Consider the following 13,131-nt stretch of genomic DNA (forward strand, 5'->3'; position numbering starts at 1 on the left):
TTTGCGAAGCTTTTAACTCTTCACAGAGCTTGCTTGTGAATGAGAGAAGTGAAATGGATAGCTTGCAGGAGAAATTGCCGGGCAGGAAGGCTTTATTTAAACACCAGGAGAGATCCTTCTCGGTTTTCCTCCATCAAAGACAGTGGGTGTAAGAGCTTTGTGTTCTTCTGTCGTGGTGGGGTGCCCCTGGCTGAGCTCAGGCAGGGGATGCAGCAGGTTTAGCATCTTCCAGACAGGCTTCAAGTGGTCTGGTCTTCAACCAGGCTGCAGTGCAGCACGAAGTCCCAGCACCATCTCTGTTCTTCCACGAGTTGCATTCATGCATTTGGCTGGCCAAGAAGTGTGTCAGGCGTCTAAAGAGTGGTTTAGCACTGGTAAGAGCATTGGGTTCACTAATTTAACCAGCAAACACGGGTGTTTGGGGGCTTCTCATGGTGTGCAAGGTGTGAAAACATTGGTTTTGCTGCCCATCGTGGTGCTGCATTAAAGGTTCACATCATCTTGTGGCTCCAGCAGAGGCTAAATCAGCCATCACTGCAATGTTTTAATGGTTAAGAAAATGTGCAAAGCAAAATGTCCTCATGAGCCTGTGTGACTTTCACTCCTAGGGCAAGAAAATACCCCAGGAAGGTGTTGGTGATGGGGAAATCCCAAAATTTGACGGAGCGGGTTACGACAAAGACTTGGTTGAAGCTCTGGAAAGGGATATTGTGTCAAGGAATCCGAGCATTCATTGGTATGAGGATTTTCTCCATTGAAGTGGTTTTGCCAGCATGGAAAGGGGGAGGAATTGTTCTTCTCCTAAGCCTTTAAAACAGGGAGCCACCACAATCTTCTACAAATGAGCAAAGCAAGATCTTTTGGTTTTAACAGTGTATTAATTTGATGACAGTCAGGCTCTTGCTGCTAACTGGTGTTACGGTGCAGCACATCCACTGCAAGTGCTGCCGAAATAAAAGCTTACTCCAGAGATCTCTAAAGATACTGCTTGGGTGTTCACATTATCCAAAACAATTTTTAATTAAGCAGCTCAGAGAAACTTGAGTCAGGAAAATCATTTTTTCCCCCTACCTTTCACAAACGGATTTAGTTTTAGGTCGTGGGATTATAGGAGTGCTCTCACGAGGCACACACTGGCATGCTAAAAAGGGATGGCAGCGAGTGGAAAGCTTTTGGTTGTCCTTGTGTAAAGGCAGGAGGAATATTGCTGTATGGGAATCTCATAAAAGTTTCTTCTCGCCCAGGGATGACATAGCAGATTTGGAAGAAGCCAAGAAATTATTAAGAGAAGCTGTCGTCCTTCCGATGTGGATGCCTGATTTCTTCAAAGGGATCCGAAGACCTTGGAAGGTGGGGATTTATTTGGTGTCTGAGTAAATGGCAAGCCGTAGTTATGCACGTCTGCTGTTTTAGCATGTGTGGCTGACTGCAGTCTGGCTAAAATGCCAAACAGGAAAGTTCAGGAATTTGTTTCGTGAAATCCTCTCGTAATGATTCACATCAAATGTGCAGGAGTAAACAGCTGGGAATGGATGCAGGCTTTACACTGAATAATTCTCCTGTGCTTACTCCGTGATTGCTTCTCGATGCTAATACTTTCTGTGTGTCAGCCTGTACACGTTAGCAAGCATACAGGGTGCACTGAGAGAGGCAGAAACGCTTAATGGGAAGCTCTGCTTAATAGAAAGGCTGCTCTTCAGTATTTCACCGAGGGAAGCAGTTTTGGGACTGTTTTATTCTGCACATGGCAGCTCTTTTTTACTCTGACCACCAACTGTAGGCAACAGCAAGGACATGGGGCTGGGCTGGGCTCCTGATGGACCAGAGATGAGCCTTCTGGTTATGTGGAAGCATTTAATGATTAATTTAATTTAACTGGGGAGGACAGACTCTGTTGCAAGTTGTCTGTCATCCGGAGTCTCCAAAGAAATGGTGTGTGTAGGGATTGCTGTGTCCACGAGTAGTTTTTTAGTCATTGGCTCAGCAGCATACGTCAGACCTTGCGTTACTAACCCCGTCTGCTCCTGTTTGGTCCTCATACTTCTCTTCAATGTCTATTGAAACTCTCTCCCTTCATCTTGGCACAGAGGAATTTGATCCATTCCCTCATAGACTACAGAGGCTTCACCTGCCCTGCCTTCAAAAGCTTTTTAAGGGATTGAAGAGCTGCTGTGCTGCTTTTCCACCTAACAGGCCTGGAGCATGCAGTGGCCACCTGTCTTTTAAGGCAGGTATCTCAGCAGGCTGCAGGGAATGTAGAGTGCTGATGGCCTTGCCTCTCCAAATATTGTGTCAATGGGTAGAGAAACAACAGCCTCACCTTCAGAGTTAGTCTCTTCCTCTTTGCATGGGGTTATCCTTTCTTGCTGGCCAGTATCACTTCTGAAAGCGAGGTGGTTGCAGATGTGGAAAAAAAATGCTAAGATGATTTCCTCCTTTCAGCCTGAAATGCAAATTGATTTCTGACGAGTCCATGAAGAGTCTTCATTGTTAGCCTTCTCCCTGGGGGCTTGTGAAGCTGTAACTCTCCTGAATTTATTTTTTCACGTAGAACAGCATGTGTTTTCCCTACTGCTGACCTCTGGCTGTGCCACAAGGATGAGAAGCTCTGAAGGGAAGGCTGCTGCTCGTGGTAATCAGTGGAGCAGCAGGCGTTTGTTGAGCCTGGGCATTCAGGACAGGAACTCAGGGAACAGGCAGCCAGATCTGGCTTGGGATGTTCAGACGCTGCCGAGAACAATTCCCACGACAGCCCTTGCAGTTTGCCCCTGCATTCATTCCCAGGACACTGCCTGGCACGGAGGAGCCAGCTGCCTTCCTGATCCAGCACCGGGCTGTGTGCTTGCAGCTGCAGGTTGCTGAGGGTCCCAAGGCTTGCTCCTGCTTGTCCTCTGAACTGTTTTGTTCCAAGAAGGCCCTCTTGCTCCCCGTGCTTCCCACTGCTCTGCTAGTGATTGTTACAACAACAAGAAGTAACCCCGCAGTGATTTCATCAAAACACTTACTCCCCGTGGTGTGTTTCAGCTTCTTATTGGAATACTTGGGATTAACAGAGCCTTAGAGGAGGAATAAAGAAGCCTTTGTGTTCGTCAAGGATTTTAACTAGTGAGTAAGTGGCAGCCCCTCCTAGTTGCAAGGAGAAAGAGCAACTTGATCCGATGTGCTTCTCTTTGCAGCCCTGAACACCGTGTTTTCCTGAGTCTTCAAGGTTTGTCTGCTTTTTTTTTTTTTTTTATAGCTGACTTTTTTCTTTTTAAATCCCTGTAGAACGTGGTGTTCTCCGGGCTTTGCACCTGTGTCAGGCACGTAGATAATGCCACCACTGTCCTGTGCTGGGTAATGCTCGCTGAAATACTTGTGCAGGAGGCCCGAAGCGATGGGCTTTGGGTTCAGCAGGGAGCAGGGTGTGTGGCTGAAGCTGGAATTTGCCCTTCCAGAATGATGGAGGACTAAAAATGCATCCAAAACTGAAACCAGGACACAAAGAAAGGACGTTAGCCCCTGGGGTCACTAGGTCCTGCAGTAAGTGCAGTTTGTTGAGCCCAGGTGAAGTGGGATTTGAAGTGAGGCGCTGCTTGTTTTAAAATATTAAATAAGCACATTTTGAAACTCTGAGAGGCCGATAAGTCAGCTCTGTTACAGGCTGAATGATTTTCACCCAGGCACTCCAGGCTTGTACTTGCAATATTATCACAACATCAGCGTGACTCTGCAGCAACTCAAATCCGTATCTGTCTGAGTGCTCGTGTAGAGTAAAAAAAACCTCAATTTACTTTTCATGCTTGCTGCCCTGGAATTCAGGGAACCTTGAGCAGCCTGAAGAGTGACATTGGGCCGTTAGCTGCACGGGGGAAGGATGAACATTTCTGACTTAATTTCCCAGTGAATGTATGTTGAGCTTGCATTAGCTAAGTGTTAAATGGCAATAAAGGTATTAAGAGTTAATGGAAAATGGAATACAGACAGGCGATTGCTTTTGAAGAGTTCGTTTTTGAATAATTGCATTCCCGGTTGATTTGTTTTTATAGATCTCTTCCAGGCCATTCTTTGTGCTGTTTGAAGTAAATTTTTTGTTGCAGGGAACAGCTGAAATCTAATTTGCTCCATGGCTTGCATTTAACAGATACTTTACTGCTGTGGCGTTTTCTGTAAGATATTAATTGCCAAGCACATTATGATGTGCAATTCTAATTCCGGCTAATTTCATTACCCCTGCAACACGCCACAACTTTACTTGAGGAAGCTCTTGTTAGCATGTAGTCAGACCTTGCCGTTGGGGGGAAAAAAAAAGCTGCTGGAGCACCGCGATTTCATAGCATGCTCAAAACACCAGCGGCCTTTCCTAGTGCTGTGAGGGGCTGGAACAATGTGTTGTCCCAGCTCTGGTGCTGAAAGGGTTGGAAAGAGGATTCACAAAGGTAACTATTTAAAAACATTATCCTGATTTAGTGCTGAGAGTGAGCAGTGACCTCATGATGGGTCAGTTATCTTCAGAAACCTGCATTGTTTTTGTTGTGGCTCGCTTAAAGAGCCTGTCTTTGCTTTATAGTCAGGGTGGTTAACCAACCTCTGTGCTGCAGTTTCTACATGGGTCCTGAGAGCACTCGTGTCCAGCTCAAAACCTGCTTGTATAGTGCTGAGACAATCATGGAATCACAGAATGGGTTGGAAGGGACCTTAAAGCCCACTCAGTCCCAACCCCCTGCCATGGGCAGGGACACCTCCCACCACACCAGGTTGCCCAAAGCCCCATCCAGCCTGGCCTTGAGCACCTCCAGGGATGGGGCAGCCACAGCTTCTCTGGGCAGCCTGTGCCAGGGCCTCACCACCCTCGGAGGGAAGAATTTCTTCCTAACATCTCATCTTGTAAAAAACACTGACTTGTAAAAATCAACCAGATTCATACACGCACTTGGTTAGGATTTGTTGGCAAAGTGTTGTTCTGCAGAAAAATGCTCTACTTTCTGCAAAAGCGTTTTGGTTTCTGTGAAGCTTTCTTCACGAAGCAGCCTTTGTTCCAAAAAGATGATGACTTCACTCTCTTCATCCACGTGTACAGCCACCTGTGAGACGGGAAGGGCCCAAGTTCAAGTCTGGGCTCTGTCTGTTTCAGAGCAAGGCTGTAAATCTGTCACCTGCCTGCCAGGTGAGAGCTGCAGCAGCAGCTGGTGCCTGTTGTGATTCTGACTCGGGTGAAGTGGTAAGGCAAAGAAACGGCAGAACATTTTCATGCTGCTCTCATTATACGGTGTTCTTTTGTTTTCCACTGATGACAATTGTCATTAAGCAGTTAAAATACAGATTTGGGATTATATTGAGATGTAGTGTAGAGGGCTACAGTGCAAATTTGCTTCATTTGTTGTTCATCCTCTTTGTTTTCACCTCTCAGGGCGTGCTGATGGTTGGCCCTCCCGGCACTGGCAAAACAATGCTCGCGAAAGCTGTTGCTACAGAATGTGGAACGACCTTCTTCAACGTGTCCTCCTCCACGCTGACATCGAAGTACAGGGGCGAGTCTGAGAAGCTTGTCCGCCTCTTGTTTGAAATGGTACGTCCTCGATGATGTGCTCTGGGGAGCTCCAAGGTGAGCAGGGACCTCTCTCACGGTTTCCTGCCCCTCAGTAGGGCTCTGAAAGCATGGAGCTCGCTGCACCGAGACAGCAAAAGACAATCTGTGTGTATCCATCTTGTTCTGATATGTCACTGAGGGTTAGGAAGGAAATGGTTCATCACCTGTGTTCAGGAGAGCTTTTTCCAGGCTAAAGGTGACCTTGACAGAAATTCAGTTATTTAGTTATGGGATACCAAGCCCATAGTAATACGTAATTTGAAATTGGAAGGGCCTGGGAGCTGTTATTTTAGGAGCAATACAAACATGAGTTCTGTTTCTGCTCTGAGTGATGGACATGAGCTTCTCACTGAATTTTTGAGTGCAGTCCATCATGCAGGCTGTGTGAAAGACAGGATCTACTCTGCAGGGTCATTCACCTCTTTGGGATCTTCGTTTTGCTTCTAGCACTCTCTCAGTTGAAACGTCTCTATTTTGGGGTAGACTGGGTTCCTTTCTGTCCCCTGTGCCTTGCCCTCATCAGAACAAAAACCTAAACATTAAAAAAAACCTGCCTGAACAGTGCTTGTGTTCCTTTTCCCCTTTTCAATGCTGGTTTCTGAGGAAAACCAACCAACACTGAAAGACCTCTGACTCGAGGGGCACAATTTGAAGTGCAGAAACTTAAGCAGTTTGTAAGTCAAAGGTATTGAATTGTTTTCTTGTGGCAAGCGGGGAAGTCATCTCCGTGGTATTTCTGCCTGAACTGCGTCGTGGTCAGATGAGGGCCTGTGCTTGCTGCTTCGGTCTTAACAGCGGTGCTTTCATTTGAATCAAGGCGAGGTTTTACGCTCCGACAACAATCTTCATAGATGAAATAGATTCCATCTGCAGCCGCAGAGGCACGTCCGACGAGCACGAGGCCAGTCGCAGAGTCAAGTCGGAGCTGCTGGTGCAAATGGACGGTAAAGATTCCAGGCTGAGCTGTAATTTGGGGGCCGGGGCGCTGTTCTGTTACAGATGGGGATGTAAAAAACTCGAACCAGCTGGAAAACCTAGCTTTGTGGGTGGGGGGAAATAAGACAAATTGGGAGGAGTGCGTTTTCTGAGTGCTTGAAGGCAGATAACTGAGCAAGGCGCTCTGCTTTCTTTCTTTCTAAAACAGCCATTTTGCTGGAAAATTGAGAACTCCTTTTTAAGAGGCACCTTACTCTAGGAGAAGCAGATAATGGGAATTTGAGAAGTTTAAAGCAGGCCTTCATTTCTGATGCAATTTAAACAAATTTCTCTTATTTCCTGGCATCTCCTGCTCAGGGACCCAGTGACCAGATCTCATTTTGCTGTGGTGGCAGCTAACATTACCCTTTAAGTCACATTTCGTACCAGTTCTGTGCGACACGACACACCGCCATGAGGAACATTTTGTGGCGTAGTGCTTCGACAATCACCTCTGCACTGCAGTTGCTGTTGAACCACCATTTATAATTGCCTCAAATATTCACCCTGCGTAGGCAACTTTTTGCCCCAAAGTGATCATTTCTTTGCAGTCCTCATTTGGGAGGCCAGGGGGTGATTTTGTGACCTCCGTGGCCGGATTTAGCAGAGAGAGAATTGTTGGTGGGGCTGACAATGCTGCACACACATATTAATTAACACACATATTTATTAACACACATTATTTCACACATGGTGTTATTAGCACTGCCAAAGAAAGCCTTTCCTTGACTCAGCAGAAGAATGAACTGTCCCTCTGTCTGTGGCAGTGATGATCCTGCCACATCTAAGCCATGGAAAGTCTGGAAAGTGGCTCTAGGAGCATAAGGAGCAGTTGCTGAGCTTTGTTTGAGCTTTTGCAGTGTTTGTGCAATGTTTCTTAGCAAGCATCTCAAGTGAAATTTCTCCCAACCGTTGTGCTTGCAGGGGTAGGTGGTGCTCTGGAAAACGACGACCCCTCCAAGATGGTCATGGTGTTAGCTGCTACCAATTTTCCCTGGGATATCGATGAAGCTCTCCGAAGGAGACTGGAAAAGAGGATTTACATACCTCTACCCACAGGTACGTTTGGAACAAGCCTTTTACTTTAAAATGGCCTTTACAAGCCTGCCTTAGGACTGCTCTGGGACTGCTGGATTTGTGAGGAATTGTGATGCTTTTGTGATGAGCAGTGAAATTTAGGAGTTAATCGTTTGGTGGGATTGCTTTATATTTAAAAAGAGTGAGGGGAAAAAAAAAAAAAAAAGAGCTCGCTTGGGGGCTTAAAAACAAAGAGCTGCTGCGTTGCTTTGCAAGCCCATTGCTGGCTTCTTACATTTTGAAAGGGAGCTCATTTTAATGAGCCTGGAATTATTTTAAATGTTTAACAGTCAGTCCTTGAGTGATCATCAAAGGCACCCTTTGGACACGTTAAGAAATGCTGCGAACGCACCCATGCCCTCGCAGACGAATGCAAAGAAGTGGCTCCACGAATTTGCACTTCCAGGCTCAGTGCCTTGTAAATCACCGCTTGCTTGCCTTAAACTAGGCTTCGAGCCGCTCCGAATGCAGCGGGCTGATTGCCTTCCTGCCTTCCTGCCCCGCGACGGCTCGGCTCGGCTCGGCTTTTCTGGCTGTCACTCAGCTGTCCTATTAATTTTGAGATCCCCAGCGCTTGAAGTTTGCGTGGCTTTGTTTCTGCACCCGTGCAGCGGGCGCCTCGTCTCCCTGCGTGAGCACTCCAGATAACAAGATGCTGCGTGTGTGCTGACAGCAATTGTGATTGAGCCGAGCAGGTATAAGGACACTTAATAGGCCTGCAGCTTGTCTGCGCAGGTTACAGGCAGCCACAGCTACTAACGGGATGCCTGTCTTTATGACCAATTAGTTTAAAATCCTATCAGCTCCTGCTCTTGTTTCTAATTAAGCAAGATTGGTTTTTTGACACAGTAGATTACACCCTGGACAACATACAAGATGGGCTCCTGTTTTATTTCCAGCCTTGTGTGCCGGCGCGTTTATCCTGTGTATAAGGAAGTCGAGCTGTTCCGTGCAAGCCTAAATGATGCATTTGTAACCACCTTGTGGCGTTTGATGTGGTCAGGCAGTTTAATTGCAAAAAAAGAGAGAGATTTCATATATACACTTCTATATTGTAGAATTTGGTACAAGTATATATCTGCAGTGCTTTGTTTTTGAGATACTGTCGGGGCTTGCTTATCCCAGTAGAAAAATCAGATGAATATTCTCTGAGCCAAGAAGCTCTCTGCAGGTACGCCGTGTGTACACTGCTGTAAATAGTAAATCCCCGTTTTATATCCAGTGCCAGCTGCCTGATTGATACCTGCCTGCATTCCTCACAGGTCTGTGAAGCTCTCCACGCCAGCAGCCTTGGATTAGCTTTCTGATTCCCCTCTGCTTTTATTTATTTATTTTAATTTGTGGCGTCAGTGAATAGAAAGCGTGGATATTTCCTTCAGACTTTTAGCTTTTCCTAGTGCTACTTCCCCTGCCATGGCTGTCCTCTTTTCAAAGCCGTAAAAATTGGTCCCTGTGGATATGAAGATGCTGAGCTGCTTTGTGGTTCTGCACGGCGAAAGCCAGGAAAGCATTTGTCCCTCCTTCAGCACCGTTATGCAGAGTAACACCGAGGCCCGAGCTGTCAAATGCGAATTCCCTGTTAGAAGCCTGGGCTCTTTAGCGTGTGTACCCCAACGTGCACACTCCTGTGTGCTCTCCACAAGCAAAATGGTTAATTGGCTGCGCAAGTACTCACTTACACAGCTGGCTATCCCTTCGTGTGCGCTGCACCCAGGTCTGAAAGTGGGATGCCAGGGCATTTGGGTTGTAAATACATGAATGTGTTTACCCTCTTAATGTATCTGTTTTCTATCAGGCTTCAGCAGCTTTCTGGGGTCCCAACTGGGTAAAGTGCTTAAACACATGCTTAAAGTTCAGCCTATTGTTAGGGCTTTGGTGTTGTTTAAAGCTCTGCTAATAGGATCCTCGTTGTGTTTTTAATGAAACTGTGTGACTAATATGCAATCAAACACCCGAGCAGAGAATGAATCCAAAGGGATGCGAGAAGCAGCAGACGTTTGTAGCCTTGTGCTTTAGTGCCTTTGGGTAGCGTGTCACCAAATGCTTTGTCACCTGAGACATAACAGGCATTTTTAATGATGTATGCCTTTGGAAGGCATCTCTAGAGTATGCTGTTTTTAATATCCAATTTTAAAACACGTACTCTACTGTATTTGATTGTGCACTTTGCTAAGATTTATGATTTGCTCTGTCTCTTTTTCCTTTCCTTATATTAAAGCCTTTTGTTTGTATGAAAAATCTAAGTTGTGCTCGTATCTTCTTTTTTTTTAATGTTACTCTTGCAAGGCTTCAAACAAATATTTTTTTGTGTGTTGTAGCAAAAGGCAGAGCAGATCTGCTTAAGATTAATCTCCGGGAAGTAGAACTGGATCCTGATATCAGCCTCGAAGAAATTGCTGAGAAGATTGAAGGTTATTCTGGCGCTGACATCACTAATGTTTGCAGGTATCTCCTTCCCCTTAATTTGCAAATAAAATTGCCTGGCAAGTCGTCATTTACATTGCGTGATAAAAGGCAGTGCCCACAACAGCTGAAGCTGAGCTAACAGCGACTACTTTTGGGGCCCAGATCTATTCACTGAAAACGTGCATTGCTGTCTTGTTGAGCACTCTAAAAACCGTGGTGTTTTGCATGAGAGGTGAGCGGGTTTGCTTAGATATAAAGGAAAAAAATTGAGCAAATCTTGTGTTACCCTTGTCTGCATTTAGTGATGTTTGTTAATGCAGTGCACAACAGGGTTGGATTCTTTTCTTAAATCCTGTGAGGTGAAGAGCTACAATTCTGTGATTGTGCAATGGAAAAGATTTTTTCCTAGAATTTTTCCCCTTCTTTGGGGCTTCCCAATGGTATATGCTTGGACAGCCCCAGCGCAGCAGTGTCTTGGTTTCTGCTGGAATTTTATAGGTGCAGGGGTATAGCAGATAGCATATAGCATTAGTATTGAATTCATTTCCATCCCATTCACACAACTTGTGTCAATTTTTGACAAATCAGGCCTTGCTGGGGGAGGACAGATATTTGAAAAAGCTTACCAGTAGGAGCTGTCCGTCCCTTACAGAGATGGGGTCCCTGCCAGGAGAAACTGATCCTTTAAGAACGCGGCTTGGGATTATTTTTTCCTTTCCTATTTTGCTGAGATTGTGAAATGATTCCGTGGTTTTGGAAACCCGGTGTGTGTCACACGGTGCAACAGTGAAATGACCTGTTCTCCCTGAGGCCTGTGTTATCCCCTGCTGGGAAAAAAACTGGGGGGAGAGAAAAGGTAATTTCAAGCTGCATGTGGGCCGTGCCGTGAGAAACGAGCGGTGTTCTCGAGGAGAGGAGGAGCAGAAAGAGCACGAGAAGCCACAGGCACCGATGGTCCCGTGGTGTTAGCAATTGTTGCACGGCACTTGCTGGCTGTCCTCTGGGGAGAAGGGGAAAATCTTAAATCTTAAAGAGGGGTCTGCGAAATCCAGAGTGCTTTTGGGGAAGAAAAGGATGAATAGATAGCCCCGGGTGCAGTTCCTCCCCCACTGTGCCCTGCCCTGTGCTGAAGATGAAATCCACAGGCTTACAGCACGTGCTGCTGGCAATCAGCTCCCAAACCTTGTCCTGTATTTCCAGGGATGCCTCTCTGATGGCGATGCGGCGGCGTATTAACGGCTTAACTCCGGAAGAGATTCGGGCTCTTTCGAAAGAGGAGCTTCAGATGCCGGTTACCAAGGGGGACTTCGAGCTGGCTCTGAAGAAAATCTCCAAATCTGTTTCCGCTGCGGACCTGGAGAAGTACGAAAAATGGATGGCGGAGTTCGGATCTGCTTAGCCTCACCGACAGCTCTCCCTTGCTAGAGTTTTATGGCTTTTGTTGTTTTCACTTGCAGAATGAGTTGGAAATCTTTTTTTTTTTTTTTTTTTTTTTTTTAAAAAAAAAAAGAAAGGTTTAATAAAAGGTCTGCCTCCCTCCCTGTGCTGCCCCCCTTCTGGTGACAAGATCCTTTAAACTCCATTTGCCTTTAAAGGGAGCGAACACAATAACAGGCTGATACTGTAAAAAAATACATATATTTTATGTCTGAAATAGTAAAATCAGACAAACAGGAAGGGAAAAAATACTTCTGAGAAAGATCTTTTCATTTTCCCAATGACGAGCGGTGTTGTTTACCTCCTCACAGTCATCCTTCATGGCTAGAATCAGTAAATCAGCTGGGGGCTCGCTGCACCCCCTGCTCCACGTGCTGTGTTTCTGGTGAGCCGCCCGCTCTGCCTCCCCTGGACGTGGCGTCAATGCTGCTGTCCCTTGCTGCTGTTCTCCGCACACATTTCCAGAGTGAAGCCTGTGGATTAATTGAAATTTACGTGGAGGAAACGAGGATCGGTTTGCCATCACGACGTGGGCATCGTTTGGCATCAATGTGACTGCAGGCTGGACCGACGTTGCTTTTTTGACTTCTCCTGATGGAAATGAGAGGAAAAGGGAAGGGCCTTGGCTGCTTTCAGCCCGTACCTGATCTCTGCACATCGTTTGTACCCGTTTGGCCAGTAGGCACTTTGACTTAAGTTATACCGTGCACTTTTATGCTTCTGTAGAATCCTGTACTTTGCTTTCTAGATCTTACCCTTATTGTTCTTGTTGTTATTTAAGTAGGACTTTAATACAGTAAAGACACTCATATCAAGGCTGTCCTCAAACTACGTGACTGTGGACTTCCAGTTCTTCCAATTAGGCCTGAGCCCTTTCCTAGCTTTACCGGGCGATGGAATTTGCACTTGTTTATGTTGCAGAACTGTTCAACTGGTAATGTGTTTGGTTTTGTTTTTTTTTTAATGAAGATGTCTTTCAAATGTACAAATGCAATTGATTTAAGGGGAAAATAACCGGTACAGTCTCATTTATGTTCTTATCTGTGTCTTCCCTTCCCACGTGCAAGGATGAGGAGGGAGGGATTATAAACCCTAGCAGAGAAGTCCTCTCCGGAGCATAATTGTCACGCTTTTCACAGACCTGGGCTGCAAGTCTGACAGGTGAAGGTTTCCCGTGGAAGGAATGAGAAGGACAGGACAAATTTACAGAGGAATACGCAAGCTCTGAAACTCGTGGTGATTTTGTGAGCTGGATGCCAAGCAGCGCGTTGGCTGTGAGTTGCTGTGCAGTTCAGGGGGTGACTGTGCCCTCTGGCTTCCTGCTGAGACATCAGATGTGGGGAGCTGGAATATCTTCGAGTTACCTCTTGGCCAGGAAGGTCAGTGCAGGGAGAATATCAGCCTTTCCCTCTTCACCTGCAGGCAGAATAAAAGCTCCCCTTTCCTCCCGGCTGCCCGCTTGGCACCAACAGCCCTTGGGCTTCGCAGGCTGTGGAAGGAGCAGCTCTCTGTGCCCTGGAAGATGAGCAAGCACAGAGCTGTGTTGGCTCTTCATAATTTGGGGCTAAATTCCTCCCAGGGCCAGTCTGTTCCTCCCAGGGAATAACTGGATCTTTACAGAGAGAACGCTTTGAAAGCCTGGCCACAGCACAGCCTGTCAGTTCCTC

At 46.3% G+C, this 13,131-nt stretch overlaps 1 protein-coding gene across 1 annotated transcript in view; it reads left to right on the forward strand.

Annotated features, from left to right (window-relative positions):
* Positions 1-11,484, forward strand: part of KATNAL1 (katanin catalytic subunit A1 like 1) — a 31,870-nt gene extending 20,386 nt beyond the window's left edge. The window contains exons 5-11 of the mRNA XM_032207932.1: positions 609-736; positions 1,245-1,350; positions 5,390-5,548; positions 6,387-6,513; positions 7,469-7,603; positions 9,940-10,066; positions 11,228-11,484. Coding sequence (XP_032063823.1) covers positions 609-736; positions 1,245-1,350; positions 5,390-5,548; positions 6,387-6,513; positions 7,469-7,603; positions 9,940-10,066; positions 11,228-11,426 — 981 coding nt within the window. The 3' untranslated portion in view covers positions 11,427-11,484. The remainder of the gene's footprint in view (positions 1-608; positions 737-1,244; positions 1,351-5,389; positions 5,549-6,386; positions 6,514-7,468; positions 7,604-9,939; positions 10,067-11,227) is intronic.
* The last annotated feature ends 1,647 nt before the right edge of the window (positions 11,485-13,131 follow it).

The sequence above is a fragment of the Aythya fuligula genome, chromosome 1 (genome assembly GCF_009819795.1).
Source record: "Aythya fuligula isolate bAytFul2 chromosome 1, bAytFul2.pri, whole genome shotgun sequence".
NCBI lineage: Eukaryota > Metazoa > Chordata > Aves > Anseriformes > Anatidae > Aythya > Aythya fuligula.